The sequence below is a fragment of the Ochotona curzoniae genome, unplaced genomic scaffold (genome assembly GCF_017591425.1).
Source record: "Ochotona curzoniae isolate NIBS_2020 unplaced genomic scaffold, NIBS_Ocur_1.0 scaffold_4701, whole genome shotgun sequence".
Taxonomy (NCBI): Eukaryota; Metazoa; Chordata; class Mammalia; order Lagomorpha; family Ochotonidae; genus Ochotona; species Ochotona curzoniae.
In genome coordinates this window covers 71091211-71111713 of record NW_024467122.1, presented here as the reverse complement: position 1 = coordinate 71111713, position 20503 = coordinate 71091211, and the positions used below count along the sequence as shown (strand labels likewise).

Below are 20503 nucleotides of genomic sequence, written 5' to 3'. Positions count from 1 at the left end.
GCTTATGAAAACTGGAATTTTATGCAAGTGGTCCAAGGAGCTCAGGAACAGAGTGTGTGACAAGAACTACTTCATACAATGACATCATTATATGGGAACTATTTTAACACTATATTATAGTTTCTGTTTAGGAGTCACACTGGGGTGTACAGCTTTCCAGTTCTGTAAAGAAACTGTCCAGGACACTTGAGAAACAGACTTTTCCTTTCAGAGGCAAACCTCTCCTGCTCACCATCTTACTGCTGGATGATGTGAAGCAGGGGGCTCCTTAGGCACGAACACGCAGCAGGACATTCTTTAGAAAGGCTATCTAGTCTATTTTGTAAATGTCAGGATTTTGATGTCAAGTGTTCCTAAAGTTGAATATCAGAGAGAGAGAGAGAAAAAAACTGGACTTATTTTTTCTCTGCTGGGAAAAGTATCATCCACACACATGTGAAATCACTGGCTTTGTATTTTTCCTGTTTAAAGCAAATAGAGGGAAACAAGCACTCTTAGGTAACTTTTGCTTGTAGTTTCCAGAGTGTGACAACAATCTGGGAAACCAGGATGTGATTAAACCTTATGCTCTGGCCCTGGGTGCTCCTGGGAAGATAATGAAAAAACACACTTCTGCAATGAGCTGAACCATTCTTATTTACTAAAATAGCATTTTTATTACAGATGCAATAAAGGTAAAGATACGGCAGGAAAAACATTTTATGTTCCCATTGATCTCTCAGATGAATTGGCAGTTGCAAGGATGAGCAATCTCCAGAGCCAGGTTTTCATGTTAGTATCTGAAAGACTGACAGCGGCAGCCTGCCGGAGCAACTCCGTAGGAAGGGAGTGAGCTCAGAAGCAGCAGACACAAGCTCATCCATTTTGACCCGAAAGATGTCTTACAATCAGAGCTTGATTAACCAGTTGGACAATGCTTTTAACAAGCTTAAAGTAAAAAGACAAATATTATCTTTACCACGATTTTTAGGAGAATAAACCAAAAAGGAATTCCATTTTGAGGTAGCTCACTTCATTTGTTTTTAGTAAATACTGCCTTAAACACTCACTTTCCTTAGTCATTCTATGGCTGGTTATAGGATTGGCTCTTTTGCATTAACCCAGAATCATCCTATAGTTTTCATATTCAGTAGACATTAAAAAAAAGATAAAGCTGATGATCTATTCAGAATTAAGGATTCGTGTTAAACTCTAAGAGTTTATTTTGTGCAATTCAATACGATTATTAGGCTTAAAAAAGCAGAAAGATTTTGGCTTAATTTTAACCTAGTTTTGCTATCATTTTATGACAAGTTCATCCAAATAATGAATTCTTACAGCCACCAAATTATCAAACAGTAGTGTTGCAAATAACTTTAATGATGAGTCCAATGACTATTTTACACATGTGTTTCAGCCATGGCCATGAGTCTGCTGAGGCCAGAGTTCAGAGAAGACCCAAGCCTTGGAACCCCAAAGGGCTAAATTACATGGACACTTCCTGCAGCTTAAAATGTTCCACTGACAGGCCTGCTGCAGTAGCATAGTGGCTAAAGTGCTGGGATCCCACATGGGCTCCAGTTCGTATCCCAGCTGCTCTACTTCCTTTCCAGCTCCCAGGAAAGCAGTAGAGGATGGCCCAAAGCCTTGGAACCCTGCACCCACATGGGAAACTCCAAAGAAGCTCCTGGCTCCTTGTTTCATATCAATTCAGCTTCAGCCATTATGTCCACTTGAAGAATAAATCAGCAGATGGAAGATCATTCTGTCTGTCTCCCTTTCTCTCTGTAAATCTGATTTTTCCAATGAAAAATAAATAAATCTAAAAGTAGTCTCACAACAACACGATATTTTAAGATATAGATGGACACAGTTTAACCAGAGCTGAGACACTGACACTCAAAATATTTAGAGACTTACTCATCTGTATCTTGACAGGTTTGATTTTTTTTTTTTACTGTAATCCGAAGGCCACTGTATTGCTCTCTGTGACATGTCATTTCCCAGGGCTTCCTGGCCAGAGGTTATTCCTAACCTGTGTCACTGTCATTACAGCGTATGTTCCTACCCAACATAGGAACAAAGAGGAGAAGACTAACCAGGGAGCAAAAACTCATGTCTGTTGCCAAACAACTTCATCCCTTGCTACGCCTTTCTGATGAATTAGGGTTGTTATCTTCACAACAGGCAAAAAAAAAAAAAAATAAAATAAAATAAAAGCTACTCCTCCACTCCTCCCAATCTTATCCAGAATCAGCTCTATTGGTGACTACAAGCATAGTGGGGCTTGTCATCCCCAAATTCATGCAGCTATTTGAACTTTATGATCATGGATGATAGATCGAGGGTGGAGGTCTCACCAAGCTGCAGTGGCTGGCAGGTAGCTCTGGCAAGAGGCCTCTGAGCCACTGGAATACATCCTAAAAACGTAGTTCATCCAAGAACGAGGATTAGAGTTCAAATTAAGCCTAGGTTCTGTTGAACATAAACAGAAGCCTATGTACCACTCTCCAACTAGCACGTCAAATATCAAAAAGATATAACTGGGGTTCACACAGCAAGTTAAGCTGTCATATATGAACATGGCTTTGAGTTCCAGCTGCTATGTTTTAAATTCAGCTCCACGATAATGTGGTCCAAGTTGTTGGGCCTCTTCCACCCAAGTGGGAGACGTGAATGGAGTTGCTGGCTCCTGGCTTTGGCCTGTTGTGACCACATGGACAGTAAAGCAGCAGAGGGAAGTGTTCTTGAGCTTGCTCTCTGTCTCTCCCTAGCCTTTCTGTAACTCTGCCTTTCAAATAAACAAATATAGTATTAAAATAAAAAAGTATACATAATTTTTTTATAGTATGAAGAAAATGCTACTCCAAATACAGAATTTTTAAAAGATTTATTTATTTCTATTTGAAAGGCAGACCCACAGAAAGAAGGAAAGACAGAAAAAAGTAGTTTTGATCCTGTGGTTCACTCCCCAGATGACTGCAATGGCCAGAGCTGAGCCTATCTGAAGCCAGAAGACAAGAGCCTCCTCCAGTATCTCCCATAAAGGTGCAGGGTCCCAATGCCTTCCTTGTTCCATCCTCTGCTGCTTTCCCGGGTCATAAGAAGGGAACTGGATGGGAAGTGGAGCAACTGGGACATGAACCAGCACCCACATGGGTTACCAGCACTTGCAAGGTAAGGATTTAGCCACTGAGCCATTGTGCCGGGCCCTAAAGAAAAAATATTTAATATGGGACAGAAATTATCATTTAGCCAAATAGAAATTCTGAAATGCAAAAATACGTTAATGAAAATAAAACGCTCAGTAAAGCAGATCAGCAATTTGAGAAGGCAGAAAATAGAATCAAAGGACATGAGAAAATGGTCAACTGAGATTATCTGGTATGAGGAAAAGAAGGAAACGAGAATGAGGAAAAATGAACATATTCTCACCATCAAGGAAATCAACAAATGCATAATGGGAGACCTCAAAGAGAGAGGGAAAAAGCCAGGAAGAACATCTGAAAAGATAAAAGCCAAAAAGTTGCCAAATTAATTGATACCTTTGAAGAATCTCAATACACTCCACATAGGGTAAACTGAAAAAGATCCACATCTAGACACATCACTATCAATTGTCTACAGCCAACAGCAACAAAGTATCTTCAAAGCAGCTAGAGAGGACACAGGAAATAGAGGAATTCTTAAGAAGATCAACAGGTGGGGGTTAGCATTGTGGCATAGCACATTAAACCAAAACTTGTGACATTGGCATCTCATGTTAGAGAGCCAGTTCAAGTCCTGACCACTCTGCTACCAGTCCAGGATCCTGCTAATGTGACTGAAAAGCAGCAGCATGGCCTAACTGCGACAGTGCTACCCACACGGGATGCCAGGACAGAATTTCTGGCTCTTTGCTTTGGTCTAGCCCTGACCTGGCTGTTGTGCCCATTTGGGGGGAGTGGACTGAACCAACAGGGAGAAGATCTCTCTCTGTCTCTTCTTTCTATGTCTCTCTCTTTCAGGTAAAAACAAATAAAAAAATTTTTTAATAATAAAAATAAATCTTTAAAAAAATCAAAAGCTAACTCTAAATAGGAAACAATGCAGGTTAAAGGTTATGAAATGATGTATTCAAATGGCTCAAAGACTGCCAACCAAAACTTGGACGCCAGCATTATTGTATAAATATGAAGCAGAAATGAACATAGCTCCAGATAAACCAAAAACAGAGAATTAGAAATTAGCTGACCTATCCTACAAGAAATACAAGGGACTCTTTAAACCTGAAAATCATTAACTCAGACTCACATAAAGGCGTAGAGAGTATTGCTAAAGGTAACTGCATTAGTAAATGTAAAAATACAGTAAATATGTTTTGCTATTACTTTTACTCATGATTCAAGAGATAACTTTATAAAGCAATTGTTACAAATCTGCATTAGATACAACTGTCTAAGTATGTAATTTCATAACATAAACAGCACAAAGGAAGGGAGAAGGAATAGATCTATAAAGGAATAGTTTTTGTGTGCTGTTAAAATCAAGTTGCTATCAATTTGAAGTAAACTGCCACAAGTTAAGATGTTCATTGTAATTCTTAGAGCAACTACTAAGACTATAACTCATAAAACGCAGTAAAACAAAATACACAGAAGGTGAAACAGTACATTAACAAGTATCACAGTAGCATAGTGGCTAAAGTCCTAGTCTTGCACGAGCCCAGGGTCCTATATGGGTGCTAGTTTGTATCCTGGCCACCCCGCTTCCCATCCAGCTCCCTGCTTGAGGCCTGGGAAAGCAGTCGAGGACGGCCCAAAGCCTTGGGATCCTAAACCTGCGTGGGAAGACCGGAGGAAGTTTCTGGCTCCTGGTTTTAGAGCAGCTCAGCTTTGGCCACTGTGGTCACTTGGGGAGTCAATCAGTGAACACATCTTCCTCTCTCTCCTCCTCTCTGTAAATCTGGCTTTCCAATAAAAATAAATTAAAAAAAAATACCACTTCAGATATGCTTGGCACATATCAGAGTGCCTGGGTTTGAGTCTCAGCTCTACCCTGAATTCCAACTTGTGCTAATGTGTATCCTGGAGGCAACAGGTGATATTTCAAGTACTTGAGTCCCTAAACATTCTCACCTCCAGGTTTCAGACTAGCCCAGCCACAGTTGCTACATACATTTGGAAGTGAGCCAGCAGATGGGAACTAGATATCTCTATCTTTTCTATATAAATAAAGAAATCTTTAGAGGAAAATATATATGAAAAGAGTAATACAGGAACATAAAAAATGTAAGACTTACAGGAAAAGAACCTACAGTAAGGCAGATATACATCCCATCAGTAATTATGTAAATGACACAAGCTCTCTAATTAAACAGAAGATTGGCAGATTGGATATTAAGAATTGATCCAAATATTTGCTTCCTACAAGAACATTTAGATTCAAAAACCCAACTATAAGATGAAAGTAGGTAATGGAAAAAATATATTGTGCAAATGGTAATCAACAGGGAGCTTGGGACGACTATATTAACATTTAGACAAAATAAATTTTAGATGAATACAGTTCCTAAAGACAAGGAGAAACACTTCCTAATGGACGGATCCACCATTAGGAGGTAACAATTATGAACATACAAGCACCTGACCACAAGGTACCAAATCATGCGAAGCACAATGTGATCCAGTTGGAGAGAGAACCAGACAACTGAAAAACATTAACAAGGCACTCACTTCGACATCCTACTTTTAAAAAGCAGGTAAAATAGGAAGATAGATTAATGAGGAAAAGCACTGTGAGCCTCCAGACGTATGTAGGAGACAGCAACAGCAGGTTGCGGTCTTCCCAAGTGCACAGGGACAGTTTCCAGGACAGTTCAAGGGAGTATGTGAGGCTGTAAGGCAAGCCTCCATAGGTGTAAAGGCCTGCGTCCACACAAAGCATGTTTCTTCTCCATGATGGGATATCAGAAGCTAACAACAGTAAGAACTTCAGAAAATTCTCAAAAATAAAGAAATTAGACGACACAATCCTAAACAAAAGTGGATCAAAAAAAATAGCAAAAGATTTCTTTGGGCATACCACAACTGGGCTACAGGATCTGACCAGTCTACTCCTGGGCTTGTTCCCCACAGAACTGAAGGAGTATGTGCACACACAAACACTGCACACTAATGCACATAAAAGCATTACTGCATTGTCTACCTTTTCTAGTCAGTTTCCATAGCTGTCACACTATCGATACGATTACAACACTTTAAATTTGGAGAATAGTCGCTGTAGCATCGGGAACTGAGCTGCCATGTGTGACACCAGTATCCTATATGGGTGCTGGTTTGAGTTCTAATTGCTCCATTTCTGATCCTGCTAATGCATCTGGAAAATCAGCTGAAAAATCCCTACATCCTTTGGCTCCTGGAATCTACATGGGAGACCTGGATGAAGTTTCCAGGCTCCTGGTTTCAGCCTGGCCCAGCCATAGTAATTGCAGGTATTTGAGTAAATCAACAGTTGGAAGGTCTCTTGCTCTATTCCTTTTTTCTGTCTCTCCCTCTTCTGAAGTATACAAATATATTTCAAATAAACAAAATGTTTAGAAATATTTTAAATTCTAGACATCTACAATAACTACTTTAGGATGCACTATTATTTATATATGCATTATTAATTTTATTATGAATATCTAAAGATGTAACACCTTCACATACTCACTGTAGTGCTAATCAGAGTATCAAGGCCAAGCATTTGAGACAGTGGCTACCATACTAAGTGAAACACCTGCATCCTGTATCAGAGAGTGTGAGCTCACCCTCAGGCTCCCGTTCTGAGTCCAGCTTCCTGCTGATGTGCACCCTGAGAGGCAGCAGGCTACCCCACACGGAGTCTCAGATGGAGTTCCAGACTCCTGGCTTCAGCCTGGCCCTATTGCTGTGAGCATCTGGGAAGTGAGCCAGCAGATGGAAGAATTCTCTCTGCCTGTGTCCAGTCCTCACCCCCATTTTCATTCCTGACTCTCAAAGAAGATAAAACAAATAATAATGAATGAAAAGGTATCAACGTTGGCTTACGAAAAAGTCTTGCAGGGCACTAACGAATTGCCTTAATAATGTACACACATGGAACTATCTATATGAAAAGGTTGCATTTCAATGAGTTAGATATACAAAAACTGAATATGTACAAGATGAAGATGGTTTAGATTGAAAATGAGTAAACAACCATACTGATGACAGCATTTCAAAGACAGGAGACCCCCAAAACCCTGTGTTTTGCCAAAATGTTGAGAACAAGAAAAGCAGCTACCAAAACAGTTAAAAAGGGAAAATACAGAATGAGGAAAACGGCTAAAGTCCAAAGAAAACTAAACACATCTTGGCTAAACAGCTGTGTTGGAAAACAATTTCCTGTCTTGCAATTAAGAACCGATTTCTTTCTGAAAAGCACAGGACATTGGGTTAATAGTTTTCTTTACAAGAAAATCTGTTTTGGCTATTGAAACACTAAAGGCACAGAACATCTGTTTTGTGAATAAAGACAGATTGCATTGAAGAATCAAATATCAAACCACCAATTAGACGAGCATTTAATTTGTTCTATTTAAATTTTCAATATAAGTGAGTGAAGCTACATTCTTGGAATTACAGCTCAACTGTAAATGTTAATACCAGGAACTCCTAATACTAAGATGATTTTAGAGTATAACGGAGGTAATTGTTTATTAATATATTTTAGTCATTTTTAATTCTACTCAACATCTATTTCAAAATCAGGGTTTAAAGTATTCTACTTCAAAAACCATTCTTAAAGTATTATGACAGGAAACTCACCATCCATGAATTCTGTACATATTGAAATCCTGTTTTCTACAAAAAATGCCCCATAAAATCCTATGATATATGATGAATCACACTGTAAGAAAAGGAAGACAAAAAGAAGTTAAAAATGTGTGAGCCCATACCACAGGCATGCTTCTGTTAAAATGGCTAAGAAAAAATTACCTTATAAAGAATTTCCAACTCCGACATAATCTGCTTCTGAAGTTCCAGTGTAATATCTAGTAGTATGACCTAAACATGAAAAGTATTAACAGTCACATATTTATTTCCCTTCAGACTAGACAATCTTTATGAAATACAAGAACTAAAAATCCCAGAGCTTCTCTCCTCACTCCCACAACCCCTGCTCTTCCCACCACTGCAGTCCCTGGGAACACACACTGTATCCACGGCTGTCAAACCTTTTCATCAGTGCAGGGTGCACAGAGGTGATTGATGGGCCCAAGGAAAACGCCAGGGCGCAGAGGTCAGCAGTGATGGCTTTAAAAGTCAGTTAAGTTACAGCACGCTTAATTTAGGCTCCCTATTTTGGTACATTTGTTATTTTCCTAAGAGTAAAACACCCATGACTACCAAACCATGCAGAAACAATAAAAGAACTATCTTGTGATGCAGCCACCAGGCGATAAGCAAAGAAGTGAAAGAGAAAGGGTTTGAAACAAAGGTGACCATGTTCCCCTTTCTTCCAGGTTGGCAGTGGCACCTTGGCTAACGCAAACCTGAGATGTGGGAGTTGGGCAGAAGCCTTTTCATGGCAGCAAAGCAAGGCTCTGGCTTTAGGAGCTTGCAGGCAGGCACTGGGAGAGCTCCCTGTGACGAGTGCCTACCAGTGCTGCCTGGAGTTTCATGGCTTTCCTTAAAACTTCCACCTGGGCGGCAGAGCTAAAACACAGCGAGATGCAAGGACTTACACACTTCACTCAGAGGGAATCCAAGCTCATTGCCAAGGCATTTCAGAAAGAAGACCTTCAACTGTTTAAAATGTACTAAGCACTTGGATAAAACTAGCTCAAAGGAAGTTAGTGCTGACAATGATGGAAACAAAATAGGTAGAAAATAATTTTTAAGTTTTGTGACATAATCTTCTACTCTAGACGTTTCTGGATAAAAAAATTTAACTTTCAGGATTATCATGACAGTACAGATATAAGCACTTCAACCAACACTGAATGAAATTTTGAATTGCAAATGGAGAATATATATTTCATTATAATGTCATATATAAAAATGACATGTAATATGAAAAAATACATATACAAATAATTATGGAGCAGAAGAAACAAACTATGTGTTGAAAACTGCTGAAAGAGCAAGCAAAGAAAAGGACAATTCTAAAACACACATTTCCTAGTACTGACAATCCTTTGGGGGAGGGGAAGCAGAGAGGAAAAAGAGCCTAGCCAGTTTCTATCAAGAGTTTGCTTTAGGGTTATTTATAAAAGCTCTCACAAAACTAGATTGTAAGTATAATATGAAACTGCCAAGAAACATTTAAACACTTCTCTCGATCAATAGTCATTTGCCAAAGGTACTCACTTACATTTTTGTTCTTGTATAAAAACTTAGCAACAAAATAAATCCATTGAGCGTGGTTTCAATTCTATGCCATAAAATATTACTGCTGTTCACACCACTATGTCAAGTACAGAAAAGCTTTCACCCTAAAAAGTCTGCTAAGAGGAATGAAGTTATTATTGACCTTAAAGCAGTAGTTCTCCACCCTGGCTTCACAGTGTAATTACCAGGGGGACTGTAGCAGTTTCTTGATGCACAGACCTTATCCTAGAACAACACAATCAGAATTTCCCTGGTTGGAATCATACCCAAGTATTCTTAAAAACCCACTCAGCTAGACTGCAATCCACAATAATGTGGAGAATCACTTATTTAAGGTTTCAAAACGTTATTTATTCAGTGCTAAGATACAGCATGACTAAGGGATTCTGTATCTTCACACCACCAAACCAGAGAAAACAGGATTCCTCATGGCAAGTCAAACCTCAGAGTTAACCTGAAACTACTGGCTAGAACTCTATGACTCATTTCACCAAGAACTTCCATTGGGTTCACAAGGCCTAGAACAATCTAAGGCTCTAGCCTGACAGTTGAGAAAATTTTTTCAAATCCATATTCGAATTCCATTCTCCATATTCTCACGTAAGTAAACTCTTCATGTGAAACTGGGCAATTTTTTAAAAATGATTTTTCTTGACCCACACACAGGCCTTGTACATTTCCCCTAGGCTTAGCTCCTACAGTTCCCTCCCTCTGGGATGTGCCCTAACCTAACCCTAAGAATACCGATGGCACTCAGCTTGAATGCTGCCACTACTTCCACGAAACCCAATCAAAGCCTTCCATCAGGAGCCATTTCTATCTGGGCCCCTGCATTTCTCCTTAGCACTCATCCATTCCACACTTCGTAAAAACAGAAGCCTTCAGAATGCGGTGCAGCGTGGCTGTGAGCCGCTCACAAGCAAGCCCTGAGTCTGCGTCTTTACCCGCGCTCTCCAACCCTGACAGCCCCCAGCACTGGGCTCTTCAGTAGTAGTGTCCATCAGAGTGACGTGGAATTTAATTAAAGTGTTCCTTACACTTGTAATCTTCTAAATAAGCTGTTTCTAGGCAAAATGGAAATGGATTGCTTGATTTCTAAAACTGAATTTAAAATCAAAGACATAAACACTGCAACAAACAAAAGTGTCTCACTAACCTAGAATGCAGGGACTAAAACCGTATTTGTGGAGCCAATGAATTCATTGCACTTGAACTGGCCCTGATGGTTTCAGACATTTGCCACAGTTTAGAACTGTGGATTTCATACAGGTAGAGACTTGAATCAAGTGATTTCTGGGAACTTGAGTGGGAAAGCAAAATTCACCTTAAAACTGAACAATACAGACACTCCAAAGCTCTGTGTCCAGGGAGACCTGGCCCTGGGTGGAAGGTTAATTCTCCTTCCCCTGGGCATTCTTGTGCCTGAGCTTTAAAACTGCTAAAAAGAAACAAGTCCCGCTCCTTCTCTGAACCCAATGGAGAAAAGCAAGGAGAAACACTGATTTTTCTTTTCAAAGTGCAAGGAAGTACAGACGCCCCGATCCTCCTTACGCCACCTCCCTCCCCACACTCACACGTTTAGGATGTGCTTAATGTTCCAAACCAGACAGAATGTGCGTGTGATGAGCAGTTCGTGGAGAAAGGGTTAAGTGAGAAGCTGAAATACCTGTGTGTATTTCCACAGCTCTCTCTACACCTCCAGGACAAACAGGGATGAGTTGTCAAGTTAAATAGAAGCAGTCAAGTGACTGAATTATAATTTACTCTGTGCTCAATTTAAATTAGTGTGAGGCTATTAAAATATACAGTATAAATACGGCAATTCATCACAAGCTGTCATGGATGACTTCATTTATTTGCTGGAGTGGCACGCGCTCCACTAAAGGGAAGCAGAGCAATAGCACAGGTCAAATTAAGCCGCTATTCTGTTTTAATTCACTTATGTAATCTGCGGCGACATAATTGTCTTTTACAGTATGTACAACTCAGAAAGGAAATTTGGGAGGATTACAGTCAGTGTACAAATGATTAATCAAATGGTCCATTTAAATGCTCATTTAAAAGCAGCGGATCCCACAGCAATCCAAGAAGGATAATCAGCACACACTGTACACAAAGCTAAGAATTCTCCTGTTGGATGCATTTTTCCTGATAAGAAAACACAAGCTATGGGGGAATCTATTAAATCCTCCATGCACTCTATTTAAAAGATCTCACAGAATATATTAATGCAATAAAAAGGTTCTCTTTGCAAGATAGCTAACACTATTACGTTTTCTGCTCTATTTATCTGCAGTTGTCTTGCCTACCTACCCAAGTAAACAAACAAAAGGGAGCTGGAAACACGTTTCAGGAGTTACCTACAGTCATTGAATAGTTATATTTAAAATGTGATTAAACTTGTGATTTTTCGAAATGTTCCCTTTGAGGCAGAAAATTGTCCAAAATCAATGGCACAAAGTAAAAAATTTATACTTCCATTCTTCCAAAATTGTTTCTTTTTAAAAAAATATCTAAAATAACATTTTCCCATCTCATAAATCCGAAGAGAAAAACATTGCAGTAGGGTTTTTTTTGGGGGGGGGGTGGCAGTTAAGAAGGGCGAACATTTAGAAGTACAAGTATCAGAAACATTCTGAGCAGGTTGAGAAAAGTAACAGATTTTTGAGGACCTTCATCTAACTGTTCCCAAAGACATCCACAGTATGCACCCACAGGAAAGCTTGACTTGGAAACCCCAAGTCCTCCTCACCGTGGGCAGCCTTCCGAGCCTGCAGGTGATTTTGTTCAGACAAGTACTGTGATTTGCTGTTCTTCCCAATCCCTCTGTGATCCCTGGTGGGCCTGCTTCACAACTGAGGTCACTGGGTGGTTTAAGTGACATGCTTGGAGTCACACAAAAGTCAGGAGGGGGCTGGGAAAAGATCAAATGTGCTTCCAACTCTTAACCTTCATTTTGCCCTTTTTATATACACATAAAAAGTTCAGAATTCTGGGTGAGAGCAATGGTCCATACAAAGAATATTCTGAGATATCCTACACGTGAGATGAGCCTGTCTTCAAGACAAATGAATGCAATAAATAAGACAAAAGAACAAAGATTTACTAATTCCACAATCATATACTTTCTGTGTGTGGTGCTCTGTTCTAGGCCCTACATGCAGGATTCTACATAACTGATGGGTAAAGTAAGAAGATATTCACACCTACTCCACATTTACAAAGAGATTTCAACATAATAGGGGAATACAAGTAGACTAATAACAAAACACAAGACAGTGTTTGACAACACTCCAAGGACACATACAGAAAATTCTAGAAAGTTTTAAAGGAGAATATGAGTGAGTGGAGGATATACCACATGTTTGGCCTTAGCCAGAGAAGTTCAGAGGAGGAAGAAGATTTTTGGCTGACCCTTGGAGAATGTTGAGCACTGATTTTCACAGATGGAGATACAGGTGAAGGTTCTTGAATTCGAGAAGAATATGTAAACCAAACTTTTGTGTCAGAAAGTCACTGGGTCCCGAGAAGGCAATGGGCATGGGATTCAGCACATAAGACGTGCTGTAGAAGCAGATGGATGGTGCAGAGGGGAGGACCTTGAGTTCCAGTCACTGGAGTTTCTGGTCTATTTGGGAAATAATGCTGAAGCTGTCAAGACTTCAAGAGTAGGAAAGACTTGATTATAATGTTTTTAGGAAGCAAAATCAACAGTGGTGATCAACAGTGGCATGGGGTTAGCAGTACTTGGGACGAGACTGCCCGGATTTATGTCATGGTCCCTCCCACTATTGCTGGTATGGAACCTAGTAATAAAGTTTTCTCATTAAATGAGGAGAATGTATACAAGATGCATAGCTCAGCAGAAATCATCAATACATGATAGTGTCCATTTGCTGGGAGAAGAGTTCAAAGGCTGACCAACAAGCCTGACAAGAAGCAAAAGTGAGCCTCTGTATCAGAGTGGTGACAAGGGAAGAAGAGGTGATAAGAAATCAACATGTTTCCTGCCACTTGTCAGCACAGGAGAGTGGATCCCACAGGGTGGGAAGAAACAAGAAGAGGTATGTGGCTGCCTGGCACATACCTGGGGAGAGCCTCAAGGCCCTGACACCATCCATGGAAAAGACACAGCTGAGGCGCTGAGGCACCCCAGGCAGCTGGAGTCTGCAGGCAACGGACCAGAGTTCTGCAGAGGAGGCCTGGAGCACACCGCTGAGCCATGAGCAGCATGTGGACAGCAGCAGACTGCCTAACTGAGGACAGGGGTCCCAGGGGAACAGTCCACGCCTGGACACTCCACATCGGGCAGAAAGAGTGTGTGTCTGCACCTGCCGGGGTAATTCCTGTGCCTTCAGGAAGTCAGTCAGGAGAATACCACCTTAGCTGACCTGGGAAAATGAGGTCCAGACCAACTACTGGACTGGCTCCATCTAACGAAGCAAGTCTTGAAAGAATTACATTACTTCAAAGTTAACAGAACGCAGCAAGAAGAATAAAGTTCAAGAATACTTACAGAAATGCAAAATTATCTACCATATGTATTACATGATTGGAACCCAAAAGAACACAGAAAAAAGAGAGAAATAAAACCCAAAAAAAAGAAGAAAGAAATCAGTCAAAGCTGATTCACAAACGGAATATATGATAGGATAGTAGATACACACATGAATCCAATGAGCCTAACTACATCAAAAAAATCATGGAGAAACCAAGATTTGAAGGAGAGATTTGGAAGACAAGAAAACAAATGTCCATTTTAACTTCTGGGATAGAGAGGATGGTGTCTTCAAGGAAAAATACAGTAGCTAGGAAAAAATGGATAAATCTCTTTAAAAAAGCTCATCAAAATCAAAATGACAATAAGCTCTTCTATAAAGAGAGCAAATTAGAAGCCATGAAATGAAATACTGAAAATACTGAAAAATGCAAAGGAGCACTCTAGAATTCCACATTCAATAAATATAAAAGTATATTTCTAAAAACCAAAATGAAACATGCACTTTTTCATACACTGAAAAGCTGACAGAATTTACTACCAGGAAGCCTGCATTACAAGTAATATGAGAGGAAGAAAGTACTTCAGACAAAAGGGAAACAATATCAGATAGAAATGTGAATCATTCCAAGAAGCAAAGGGCACTAAAATTTGTAAATACAATATAAAATCAATATTTTGTTTTTAAATGCCATTGAAAGGTAAGTAAGTATATGTGAAGCAAAAAATAGTAGCAAGACATTTTGGGGTTCATAATCTGTAAAGAACTAAATGTAGGAGTCAGCGTTATGGCACAGTGAGTTGAGGCACCACGTAAGACATCAGCAACCCCTCTGGAAGAGCCTGTTGGAGTCCTGGCTGCTCCACTTGCTGTGCAGTGCCCCGCTAACGTAGCTAGGAAAGCAGTGGAAAATGGACCAAATGCCCGAGTCCCTACCACCCTCATGGGAGATCCGGATGAAGTTCTGGGCTCCTGGCTTACACAGGAAATAACACTGACTAGTAGCCATCTGTGGAGAGAACCAGCAGACAGAAGATCTATGATTAAAAAAATAAATCTCTCTAAGTAGAGATCATCAGACAGGATTAAAAAGCAAATCCACAATAAATAGATCTTTTTAAAAAAAAAAGATGCAAAACATCTGATGACAACAAAGGCTGCAATGACAAAAACGCAAATACAGCATTGCAGGGTTCATAGAGTGATACCATATCATTTACATGGACAAACTATGATCAGTTAATGGAAATATAAACCCTAAAGCAATCACTTTTTTAAAAGGAAGTATACAGGCAGAATAGAAAACAAAGAGTGAAATGGTAACTCTGAATCCAACCATTCTAATAACCACAGGAAATTAAACAGTCTCACTTCCAATCAAAAGGCTACCACAATGGGGCTAGCATTGCGGCACAGTGGGTTAAGGTGCAATGCCAGCTTTTGGTATCCAAGCACCGCCCCACTGCTGATCCAGCTCCTGCTAATTCGCTTGGGAAGGTAGCGGAGGATGACCTCAATGCCTGGGCCCAGCCACCCAGGCAGGATGGCTAACTGGAGTCTCTGGTTCCTGGCTTTGTCCACACACCAGACTGCTACAGCCATTTGGGGCATTTACAGACATAGGACCTCACTATGCACACATAAAGACATACATTAAAAAATCTTCTGGTTTTAAATTAGAGATCAGACTGTATTGAAAAGCAAGACCCAATTATATGTGTGTGTATAGGAAATTCATTTCAAATACAAAGATGTAGGAGGCTAAAAGCAAAAGGTTCTGTCATCCTAGTACTCCTGAAAACAAAGCTTGATGGCTATCACATCATCAGACAACTTAGATGTACAGCCAAGAATGTCACCGTAGACAAAAAAAGTCAATTCATAAAGGAACCAATTCAATCAGGGGCCAACAACCCCAGACACAACTCATAAAACTTAAAATATATACAAATATATACAAAGTGGAAGATAGAATTGTCAGGAAAAAGCAAAACTATAATCAGTATTGAGGATTTCAATACATATTTTCAATGACTGATTCAACACCCATAAAATTAGTAAAGGTACAGAAGAAGTGAACAACTCTGACCCATCTCAATATAACTGACATTTATGCCATTCTGTAACTTGAAAAAACTTTGTATGTGCACAGAGAACAACTATCAAGATAGTTCATACTCTGGGCCATATAAGAACTCTCAACAATTAAAATAACTGCAATTCTACAGTGTATGTTCTCTGAGTACAACTTAATTAAATTAGCAAAACAGACTGAAATGATTGGAAATGAAATAATATCCCAAATACTTGAAAACTAAATAATATATTTCCAAGAGTGAACTGGGACTGGCATTGTGGCTTAGCAAGCAAAGCCAGTATCCCCCAAGGGAACAGGTTCTAGTGCCAGCTGCTCCACTTTCCCATGCAACCCTTTGTTAATGTGCCTGCAAGAGCAGCAAGTGATGGCCTAAGTGCTTGGGCCCTTGCCATCCACCCAACCACATGAGAGAATCAGACAGTCAGGCTTTGACCTAGCCTAACCATGGCTATGGTGGCAATCTGGGGAGCGAACCAGCAGATCAAAGACTGATATCCATCTGTGTGTGTGTGTGTGTGTGTGTGTGTGTGTGTGTGTGTGTGTGTGTGTGTGTGTGTGTGTGTGTGGTGTGTGTGTGTGTGTGTGTGTGGTGTGTGTGTATCCTTTCTCTGTAATTCAGCTATCAAATTAAATCAGTAATCTTTTGGGGAAAAATAATTAATGAAAATTCTGCCATTTTTGAAGAATAAGTACATTTCTTTTTCTGAGATTATCATTGTATATAAACTATACACTTTCCCCGCTTAGTTACCAAGAAGCTTAGGGCTAAAGAAAGCTTTAATCATAATAGTTACATGTACTGTTAAATCGTCCATCCACTGAACTCAGTGGAGCAGCCACTATGTGATTATAATGAATCTAGAGATACAAGTGAATAATACAATCCTGGCTCTAAAGTCCAGTTGAATGCTCAAAGTTAGCAAACCACACACAAATAAACCCTAACTATTTTTCCTTTAGTCAAAGTCTTAAGCAGCTTGTTTAAAAATGCATCTTATCTTTAAAATTGCCTTTAATCTTCCAGAAACAGTTGTTGGCCCTCAACAAAGTAACAATGAACAAGAATATAAATATTAGCCAATGTTAACCATAATTCAAATGCATGAAATCGTGAAAAACTTATCAGTGTCCCTGCAAGGCTAAATAATGACGGGTTCGTGTATGACTGGTAGCAGTGTGTGCTCACTTGTAATCGCCTAGCGTTGACTGTCTTCACGTCATTAGTAGCAATCCAAGGCTTAGCACATCAGAGGCACAGACAGAGAAAGAGAAACACTGTCCAAGCCTGTGTAGATGATACACTGCTGAAAAGAGGACTGGGGAAGCTCAGGCAGATGTAACCCAGCTGCACCTGCTGAGCTCAGGGGAGGCCTGCGATGGGGCCTGATCTCTATATGTCATTTGTAGAGACTCTGATCCTCTCCTGCTCTGTAAAATGTGCAGGCTACAATAAAGAATCTCTAAGGTTTCTTACAGTTCTGGAACTCTGTACATCTCGTTTGAATGAAGGATCAAAGAAAACATCCTAAGGAGCTCGATTTTCACCTTCTACCCCCACACCACGTAAGTTAATAAAACTAGACTTAGTAATGTCACATCAGACAACCTAGGTGCCTTACTGGGTGTGACAGGGAAGAACTCCTCTGATGGCATTACACGTCTGCTGAGCCTTAGTTCTTGCTAAATCTGACTAAAAGGTGTAATCAATTATGACTTAATTGTTCAGGTTCTTAGCTTCCCAAATAAGACAAAAGATGTAGAAATGGTGTTGAGGAAAGAGACGATGTTCTCATTGTGGATAGTTCAGATGGCATCTTGGTGATGCCTTGAATGGACAAGATCTTGGAGATAGGAGGCAAGAGCAACAACAGTCATTTGTATGAAAACCGTGTGCTGTGGTGGAGATTGTAAGCTTTGCAGGCAAACGAACTTGCTTCTTCTAACTGCTGGCCCTGCGTCTTCCAACTGCACAGCCTTGTACAAATACATCAGCTTTCAAGGTTTAAATTCCTCAAATGTAAAATAGAGTTGTGTTGTGCCTTTAAAATAAAAAATTCTCATTATAATCATTATGTAACCTAGAGGCCAGCATGGTGGCACAGTGGATTAAGCCACTACTTGCAAAGCCAGCAACCCATTTCAGAGTAATGGTCTGAGTCCTGGCTGCTCTACTTCCAATCCAGCTCCCTGCCACTGCACTTGTGAAGGCAGCAGTGGATGGCCCAAGTGCTTGGGCTGCTGCCACCCACATGAGAGTGTGGAAGACCAAGATGAAGTTCCTGGTTGCTAGCCAGCCACCCTGTTGTTGTGACCATTTGAAGAGTGAACCAGATGAATGAATAATTTATTTTAAAAATCTAGTCTAATACTTAGTATATGGTACTTACTCAGAAAAAGTATCGATTATTCAAGGTCCAAATATTGGAAACAAAGGAAGTGACAGGCTGGTGAGCCAACCGCAGAAGGCCTGATCCAAGGTTGGGGGCAAGACATAAGGTGCCTCGGGTGTCAGCTAAGAACCTAGTAATGGAAGCGGGGGTCTGCAGGGCTGGGCCTTCAGGTCATGAAGGTTCTGTCACAAGTTGAGGAAGACCAAAGACGGAATCTGAGGGACACAGAGACTGAGAAGGTTGGTAACTGCAGTGGCAAAGTCAATACACCACGGCCTGGGGGGCCTGGGCACTCAGACTTACAGAGACAGGAAGTGGATCATGACAGGGATAGGAACAAGTAGGGATCCCATGCACGGCGGAGCTACAGGCAGCCTGACTCTACTGCTCAGTGTGGTACTTGGTTACTGCAGAAGGGAGCAGACCTCTTGGGCTTTATGTTGCATGTGACAGAGGATAGTGAGGGGGGCATGACAGCTAAGTAGTCAGATCTGTGACCTGATTTCTCAATTTTGTGGAAGAGTGAGAAAGTACAAAAGAGAAGAAAAGGACAAGGTATAATGGGGCAGGCAGAGATCTGGCACAGTATTAAGATGCTCCTGGAGACATCTTTCTCTCCCATCTGAGTGCCTGGGTTTGATCCTGGCTTTGCTTCCAAATCCAGCTGCCTGCTAACGCATACCTTGGGAGGCGGAGAGTGACAGCCCTGCCACCTATGTAAGAAACCTTGAGAGAGTTCCTGGCTCCTAGCTTCAGCGTAGCTCAGCCTTGACTGCTGCAGGCATTTAGGCTGTGAACCAGCCATTGAGAGAGCTCTCTGTGTGTCCATCTATATGTCATTCACATAAGTTAGCAATACACGCACACAAATACTTTTTAAAGTGCTGCCATAAAAAGAACAGAAGCCAAAGCACAGCAAGGAAGCCATTTGCAAAGGATGAGGCTCCTTTGTTGTGAGCCTCATCCAAGGTTATAGCAATAGGGACGTGAATGGAAAGGAAGTGAAAAACAGACATATTCCAAGGAAAACATGTAACAGGACATGGCAGATAAAGGCGGATATGGATTGGATGGCTAGGCACGATGTGAGGTACTTGACCAGGAAGATGGTGATGCCACAGAGCTGAGAACACAGATAGGAAGAATCGCAGTGCACTGAGCTTCCAACCAACCTCATGGCACACGTCTAACACCTTCAGGTGCCTCTCACCAAAGGGCCATACGTCTCATTACCTGTCATGCAAACCTTAAACCATTCCAGCACCTCTTGGAGAAGATCTAGGATCAAGCTATATCTATGATCAAGCTTACAGGGAAAGGAAAAGCAGGAAGCATCAAGAATTTCACAAAATGCATCCAGTGCTTACCTTTACAGCTAATATTTTCCCGCTGGGAACATGATGTGCTCTGTAAGAAGAGAAAAGTAATGAAATCACTTGGGGTAATTAAAATGCCTCCCCGGTGGTGAAGGACACCCGGGTATATCCAGACACCTTGGCAGCAAAGTGATCAGAGTATAGACAGTCCTCTGCTGTGGGCTCTGGCACCATGGATTCTATCAACGCAGATGGAGAACATTCAGAAGAAAAAACTGCCTCTCTAGTGAACACGTACAGGGTGCTTCTGACACTATTCCACAAATACTGCAGTAAGTATAACAACCGTTCACATAGTATTCACACAGTATTAGGTATCATAAGTAAGTAAACTAGAGATGATTCAGAGAACTGGGGCTATGTGTGGAGGTTCTGTGCAAATGCTACATCATTTGCTAGGAGGCCCTCCAGGGGTTTGGCATCTTGGAGGGATCTTTTCTTGGAGGCAACCTCCATGGAACCTAGGGGCTGAAGGCCCTTTCAGAGCATACTGACAGGGGCCGGTGCTCTGATGTAGCACAGAAAGCTGCAGCCTGCAGTGCCCCACTTCCCAGCCAGCTCCCTGGCTGGTAAGCTTGAACTTTCTTGCTCCGGCTTCGGCCTGGCCTAGCGAAATCCAGCCCTGCCTGTTGTAACTACACGGGGAGTGAACCAGAAGGAATATTCTCTCTCCCTCTGCCTTTCAAATCAATCAACTGATCATTTTGTTAAAAAAAAAAAAAAAGAGAGAGAGAGAGAGAGAGAACATGGACAAAGACATTAGTAAATTATATTTCTATGGAACTGA

At 40.8% G+C, this 20503-nt stretch overlaps 1 protein-coding gene across 5 annotated transcripts in view; it reads right to left on the bottom strand.

Annotated features, from left to right (window-relative positions):
- Positions 1 to 20503, bottom strand: part of MAP2K5 (mitogen-activated protein kinase kinase 5) — a 251876-nt gene that overhangs the window by 148523 nt on the left and 82850 nt on the right. For all 5 annotated transcript variants that reach the window (XM_040969749.1, XM_040969747.1, XM_040969746.1 and 2 more), the window contains exons 9-11: positions 19708 to 19747; positions 7959 to 8027; positions 7788 to 7869 (exon numbers count right to left, since the gene is read on the bottom strand). In XM_040969749.1, coding sequence (XP_040825683.1) covers positions 7788 to 7869; positions 7959 to 8027; positions 19708 to 19747 — 191 coding nt within the window. The remainder of the gene's footprint in view (positions 1 to 7787; positions 7870 to 7958; positions 8028 to 19707; positions 19748 to 20503) is intronic.